Below are 7,016 nucleotides of genomic sequence, written 5' to 3' on the forward strand. Positions count from 1 at the left end.
TGCATATCCAAACCCGATAAATGAAAAAATCTATCGGAGGACAAATCAAGTAGCGCACAACTATCAAAGCATATTAGAAAGCCACAAATTAGACAGATTTTTTAGCACAAAATCCACCAATAGACAAATAGCAAAATTCTAAAATAAATTAGATACATAGTTCTTGCAAATTCTAGAAAAGGCGTCAAATGCAGTCAAATGCACAGCCATAAGCCGTACAAAAACTGCAGCTTCGGATGTACTACTGCTCTGATCAGCAAAAACGCACGTACAGCAGCCAGCAGCTCCTGATTAAACAATCAAGTGTTCGAGAAGAACGGGATTAATCAAAGTCAACCATCAATTACAGATAGTTTATAAAGTCGCACCCACGTACACATCCGTAGACTACACGGCACTGCAAGCTTGATCTTCCATCCTTGAGACCTTGACTCGACAGTCGACACTAGAGCTCGTTAATGGCCATGGCCGCCGAGCTGTCGCCGTACTTGCTGCTCCTTCCACTCCTCGCCTTGCCTCTCGTCGTCCTCGCGCTGTCCCGCCGCGGGAGGGACGATGCCCGGCGGCGGCTGAGGCTCCCCCCGGGGCCGTGGGCGCTGCCGGTCATCGGCCACCTGCACCACCTAGCCGGCGCGCCACCGCACCGCGCCCTGCGGGACCTCGCGCGGCGCAGCGGCCCGCTCATGATGCTCCGCTTCGGCGCACTCCCCGTCGTGGTCGCCTCGTCGCCGGACGCCGCGCGCGAGATCATGAAGACCCACGACGTCAGCTTCGCATCGCGGCCCATCGGGCCGATACTGCGGCGCGTGCTCCAGGGCGCCGACGGCGTCGTCTGGGCGCCCTACGGCGACGGGTGGCGGCAGCTGCGCAAGGTATGCACCCTCGAGCTTCTCAGCTCCCGCCGCGTCACCTCCTTCCGCGCCGTGCGCGAGGACGAGCTCGCCCGCCTCCTCCGCTTCTTCGCGTCCGCCGCAGCGGCGGGGGCGCCGGTGAACCTGACCGAGCGGATATCGGCCTTCGTCGCGGACTCCGCGGTGCGCACAATCGTCGGCAGCCGGAGCGAGCACCGCGACGCGTTCTTGCGGCTCTTCGAGGAGGCGCTCAAGATTATCCCAGGGTTCAGCCTGCCGGACCTCTTCCCGTCGTCACGCCTCGCGATGCTCGTCAGCCGCGTGCCCCGCATGCTCGATCGCCGTCGCCGTGAAATATACGCCATCGTCGACGCCATCATCCAGGAGCACCAGGAGAAGAGAGCCGCCGGCGTGGACGAAGACGAGAACTTGCTTGACGTGCTCTTGAGGCTCCAGAAGGACATGGACTCGCAGTACCCTCTTACAACCCTCAACATCAAAAGAATCATACTTGTAACCTCTCTTCACAATCGTCGATACCTCCACGATATCCCCCCCCCCCCCCACACCCTCGATGTTCACTCTGTTTCTTCCACAGGACCTGTTTGTTGCTGGCAGCGAGACTTCGGCGACGACGCTGAAGTGGGCAATGGCTGAGCTGATGCGGAACCCGACGGTGATGCGGAAGGTGCAAGACGAGGTCCGGGCAGCATTCGCCGGCCACGACAAGGTGACCGAGGACGGCCTAGCCAACCTAAACTACCTGCAGCTGGTTATCAAGGAGACGCTCCGGTTGCACCCGCCGGGGCCGCTGCTGCTGCCGCGGGAGTGCCGTAGCCCGTGTAAGGTGCTCGAGTACGACGTGCCGCAAGGCACCATGGTGCTTGTGAATGCGTGGGCGATAGGCAGGGACCCGGCGCACTGGGACACGCCCGAGGATTTCGTGCCGGAGAGGTTTCAGCAGAGTGGAAGGGACTTCAAGGGGACAGACTTCGAGTTCATCCCTTTCGGCGCTGGGAGGAGGATGTGCCCTGGCATGGCTTTTGGTCTGGCGCACATTGAGCTCGCGCTCGCGGCGCTGCTGTTCCATTTCGATTGGAAGCTACCGGAAGGGATGAGCGCCGAGGAGATGGACATGGCGGAGGCAGTTGGGATCGCGTCACCCCCAAGGTCCGACCTAGTGTTGTTTGCTACCCCTCGGGTGCCGGTGCCAATGGATTGAATACACATTCCCACACCCGCTTTATGGTTTTTTCGCTTGCTCTAAAATAGGTGTTGTTTTAGGTTGTACGTAGTTAATTATTTTAAATTTTAACTGTAAACTATTTTTTATATATTGTGTTTGGATATTTGAATAGGGTATGGATAGATTTGTCTCGATAAGTATTTTCATAATAATATACTTTTAGTTATATTTTATCAATATATTATAACAAAATAATAATTAAAGTTGTATTTTAGGACCGTGCCTATATCAAAAGACATTTATTTCGGAATCGAGGAGTATATGCATAACTAGAAGAAGTATCTGTGCAACAGTGGATACTATGTATTCAATTCATGTACTGAACCATACCTAATCACAATACTTTCTGGCCATATCCACTTTCGTGTGTTAAAATTGTCCGGACAGTTTCATACAGCTCTGCCGATAAGCCATTTAACCATTCTGCCCTGTGCCCTCAAAAAGCTCAACTTGATAGATCATAGGTTCTGAATTGCCTGAGAACCCAATGGGTCCTGGGAAAGCTTCTGAACCTAGCGAGAAAATGCTATTGGCTGTGTCTATCTCTTCTACTTGATAGTCATTCATTCTTTAATTCCTCTTACATACCTATGATTATTTCCACCTGACGCAAGTGAGCAGCCTTGATAAACCGTGTGTGCAATCGAACTTAGCGCCTGGGGGTGCTCGTCTTGGACTTGGAGCACGGCGTACGCGAAGGGGAGAACATAACATGGAATGCAAATGGAATGGGTTCCCTGGCTGCAATACCTGACATTCAACCATGGCAATGGAAAATTGATTGAGGTTGGTGCGTTTCCTTCGCTGATCCTGCGAACTCATCCTGAACTTTGATGAGATGGCTCTTTCCTCGCAGGGACTATTGCATGTGAAATCATTTCAAGAATTGCAACTGTTGTTTTCAACGGAATTTTCTAAAAATGTGTCCTCGCCAAAAACAAAAAAAATCAAGAAATTAAGGGAAGTGGGGTACGATATCCGTACGAAACAGACATTTCGGTTCCATTGCAGATTACAGAATATAAACGAGTGTCATCGCCATATGCTGAAAGCAATGCATACAACAGAACATCAAAATTTCTGGTAAAACAATTTCATAGGAATGGTAATAACAGACAAAGTATACAGTACGACAACACAGCAGGCATGTGACAACGGGATCCTAGCTCTGCCAGGTGTCACGTTGATCTCAAAATTTAGAAATCCTTCTGAATTTTCTTTTCAAACTTGCAGCATAAGAGCCTTACAAATACATAACTAAAACTTGAACACAGTCAACCGTACGTACAGACCTTTGATTTCGTACAAGGAACATGCGTACGAATTGTTATACATTTTAACGCCCAAGGCTATGCTGTGCTGCATTTCGCATGCAAAATTCATTCCTTTCAAAGCCATCAAATGATCGACCCCTTGAACATATCAGTCGTTGCTATGACAGTCTAAACACGAATCCAGAAAATGCCTCATTCTGCCACACTCTTTAACTCAGAAAATTGCCCTTGGATGAAAGGAGACGCAAAGCCTTATTAGCATTCTTCAAAACTGCATTGGATCTTGGCACCTTGTTTTTCCTTTGCTCCAAGAAATCAAGGGCATTCTTCACATGTTGTGTCGACCAAACATCTTTCAACAGAATTGTCTTGGGCCTGATAAAGACATTAGCGACCGCTGGCATAAGTATCATTTCAGAAAATTCATATTAGATAACAGGAACATGAAACATACCCAGAAGTTTTGGATATCTTCTTCCTTTTTTGAACCTTCTGCTTCACATTTTCTTCCTCAGAGTCTGACGAGAAGGTATGCCTGAGGAGGCCAATGAAGACAAAGTAACCAATGAAGTCCAGCTAGTCAGAAACAAGGATTTGAATAGCTCACAGTGTAAGGGAAGTGCACATACTTCTCACGTGCTGCAAGCATTTCAATTACACTATTGGGGAGCATGCCAGGCATAGTATATGTCTCCTCATTCCCCTCATTCTGTTTGGTATCTTCATCTTTTACTTCCTGTGGCGCCGGCTTATCTGGTTTAGAGGATGTTCTTCGTTGAGCCCACCGTTTCCTCCGCTCCTTTCCCTCCCGTGTTGCTCTGCAAGAACACATAACATTATTATCTCAGAGAGGCTCAAATTAAAAGAAATAGTGATAGCACCCTGGTGATCACAAGAGCCCAACATGATTCAGGTAGCTATTCCCATGGGTGTTCCAGAAAAAAAAAAAGGAAGAATGTAAAGGCTAACCATAAATCATAACAACTATATCATCAGATAGCTGCAGAATACACCATGTGCTATGTGCAGAACCGCATAGACATTAAAAACAAATAAATCACATATAAAAGCTCTACATTTAGGCACAAACATTATAAATCAATCTGTACAAGGAGACCATTTTTCGAGATTAATCAAGCACTGAGAATAATATATTTCTAACTATAGTCATTTGGTTACGGGCCTAACAAAATCTATACTGGCAATTGCATATTTTTAAACAGGAGAACAATAGGGTAGTTAAAGCAGGGCATAAGGTATCTAGCATAGTTCACGAAGACGAGTGGAACTAATCTCCATAGCAAGTATCAAGTAGCCAGGGGCGGACCTAGCATGGGCTTAGCCCAATTCATTAAGGGATAGCACCCCGTCAGGCCCGTGTAGCACCCCTTCCCCCAAAGCAGCAAACTAGCAAAGCCCAGTTCCTTGCCTCCCTCAGTCCTTGGACCTGCAAGAAAGCGAGTGCAAGCGGCGAACGCCCCTGCCGGTGGCGGCCCCTTCCCTGCCTGATTCAGTCCGGCACTTCGGTCTCCAACCGCCCTGCTCCTGGTGCCCCTGCAGCCTACGCCCTTCCCAGTCCCGATTTGGTGATTCCCGACGCTGCCAGCCTCCGGCCACCCTGCGCTGTGCACCACTGCGCCCTGCAGGTCCCCTTCGGCGGTCTGCCCAGAGCCACGAGCCTCCCCTGCTGCCCCGATGGCTGGCGCACGGCGCTGCCCCTGCAGCTGCAGCTCTGCAGGCTCCCGGCCTGGCTCCCCTGAATCCTGATCCTATCAGGCCTCTGCTCCCCAGTTCAGGACTTCAGTTGGGCATTTGGCTCTTGGCTGTTACCTGTTAGCTCCCAGCTCCCCTACACTACACTACATCCACTCAGGTTGATTCACTCAATAACTCATGACCCATTCACATAATTCTTTGTTCAGCAATTCAGCATCTTGTGAAAGTGTGAATGATATGTTTCAATTTCGAATCGAACTATGGAATTAGTGTTACTGAGTTAGGAAGGAATTAAATTGTGTTTGGTCAATTGCAAGTTAGCAACATTGCGTGTCTGTGTTTATGAATGCTCTTATGCTCTAATCTATACATGACGTTATGTTTTGTATTTTTAAATTTACCATTTATATTTTTGTCAATTGTCATGCAATTCTTATTTATACATGCTATTTTACAGCATTGAAAACTGGTTAAAATTTTAGTGCTTATAAATTAGCAATCCCTTGGTTGAAATCCTGGGTCTGCCACTGCAAGTAGCAACCACTCGCATTGAGTCTTTTTTTTTTTTCAGGAACAAGAACAAATTAAAGTAGCGCATCGGGCAGCAGTGTGTCCATTCCAGCCAATAACGAAGCATAGGAAACACACCTGATGACACTATCCTTCTCAACTTCAGTGATCTGTTCGTGCTTCTCAACACCCTAAAAGACAATAAAAATCACTCAGCATCATCTCGACAGATTTCATCGTGAACAAGAAACAGGATTACAGCAGAGGTAAGTAACCGACAACCCTAATCCACAAAAAACACATGCTTGATAAACCAAATTGACGGCGCGTGGCAGCGCAATCCTCTTAAGATCTTATCTACTCGTCTACCCACTGTTTGCTAGAGCGGTACATACACACACGAAGCGTATGAAATCGTGGTCTATCCCCGCGTGGGATCGGGTCCTCGAGTGGAAAAGAACCAAGATGCACCTGGACGGCGGTGAGCTCCTCGGGGGCGCCGTCGGAGTCGCTTCCGCTGTCCATCCGAGCGAACTGCTTCCTGTATCCTCCTTATGGCGCCGCCGGCGGAGAGCACCGGGAGCTTCTGCTGGTGGAGAGGTGGTAGCCGCCGCCGCCGGGAGGGTTTTGGGGGTGTGGAGGAGACGAGGCTGGAGTAGCCGGGTGTGTGCTGGGCTTTCATCGAAGGCCCACTCTTAAGGAGAGAACGAAGGGATTTTTAATTTTTATATTTCGAAAATCAAATATTTATAAAAATAGACGTTTATTTAAAAAATATAAAAATAGACTACTGTCGCCCATTTCCTATTTTTATAATTCTTTGATTTTCGAAATAAAAAAAAACTCGAGAAAGAAGTGGGATCCTACGTGCAAAAAGCTCATAATTTGAGAGCGCAGGCAAATTATTGTATTTTTTTTTCAAGTTCAATCAGATTGTAGTTCAGCTTTAAGTGGCTCTCCAAGAAATAAAGTTCGAGTAAAGAAATCGCATTCAAAGTGTTCAACCAGAGTTTATTTAGTACTCATATAAAATTAAGTTTTGAAATGAAGGATGTAATTGGTTGTCAAATCACATTTAAAAGGCTATGAAACCATAGGACCATAGGTCACGGAATTGTATTACTCCTCTACCTTTACCTTCTTTTTCATCTTTTATTTTCTTTAGGGTTCTTCTCCATTCAAATCTTGTATAGAGAGTGATTCTTTAAAAAAAATAATTCTGTGTTTGAAAGTGATTCTTCAGTAATTTTTTAAAATAAATTATATAGAAAAAGTGATTATGTGCGAAAAGTAAATCATAGAAAACTATTTTTTAGCTCCCTAGCTTCTAATTCATTTCAGATAATCACTCTTACGGATTCCACTTAGAGAACTAAAAGCTGAAAATTACTGTTTGTCAGAGCTTCTCTGGTTCCAACC

The 7,016-nt window shown here is 47.1% G+C and overlaps 2 protein-coding genes across 2 annotated transcripts; one reads left to right on the forward strand and one right to left on the reverse strand.

Annotated features, from left to right (window-relative positions):
- The first annotated feature begins 388 nt into the window (after window positions 1-388).
- On the forward strand, window positions 389-2,270 carry LOC133922518 (desmethyl-deoxy-podophyllotoxin synthase-like). Its single transcript, XM_062367882.1, has 2 exons — window positions 389-1,364; window positions 1,450-2,270. The coding sequence occupies exons 1-2, from the start codon at window positions 459-461 to the stop codon at window positions 2,071-2,073; spliced, it is 1,530 nt and encodes a 509-aa protein (XP_062223866.1). The 5' UTR covers window positions 389-458; the 3' UTR covers window positions 2,074-2,270.
- Window positions 2,271-3,174: 904 nt separating this feature from the next.
- Window positions 3,175-6,279, reverse strand: LOC133922519 (uncharacterized). The gene is made up of 5 exons (XM_062367883.1): window positions 6,069-6,279; window positions 5,736-5,788; window positions 4,001-4,189; window positions 3,826-3,906; window positions 3,175-3,746 (listed from the first exon to the last, which is right to left on the reverse strand). The coding sequence occupies exons 1-5, from the start codon at window positions 6,120-6,122 to the stop codon at window positions 3,581-3,583; spliced, it is 543 nt and encodes a 180-aa protein (XP_062223867.1). The 5' UTR covers window positions 6,123-6,279; the 3' UTR covers window positions 3,175-3,580.
- Window positions 6,280-7,016: the final 737 nt, after the last annotated feature.

The sequence above is a fragment of the Phragmites australis genome, chromosome 6, assembly GCF_958298935.1.
Source record: "Phragmites australis chromosome 6, lpPhrAust1.1, whole genome shotgun sequence".
In the NCBI taxonomy this organism is placed as follows: Eukaryota; Viridiplantae; Streptophyta; class Magnoliopsida; order Poales; family Poaceae; genus Phragmites; species Phragmites australis.

Bases quoted from the DNA above. Each gene is read 5' to 3' on its own strand.
- LOC133922519 (XM_062367883.1), bottom strand. From the start codon at position 6,122: ATGGACAGCGGAAGCGACTCCGACGGCGCCCCCGAGGAGCTCACCGCC. The intron at 4,190-5,735 runs GTGTGTTTCCTA...GTGTTCTTGCAG, and splicing joins GAGAAGGATAGTGTCATCAG to AGCAACACGGGAGGGAAAGG. The intron at 3,747-3,825 runs GTATGTTTCATG...TGTCTTTATCAG, and splicing joins AAGATATCCAAAACTTCTGG to GCCCAAGACAATTCTGTTGA.
- LOC133922518 (XM_062367882.1), top strand. From the start codon at position 459: ATGGCCATGGCCGCCGAGCTGTCGCCGTACTTGCTGCTCCTTCCACTC. The intron at 1,365-1,449 runs GTAACCTCTCTT...TTTCTTCCACAG, and splicing joins ACATCAAAAGAATCATACTT to GACCTGTTTGTTGCTGGCAG.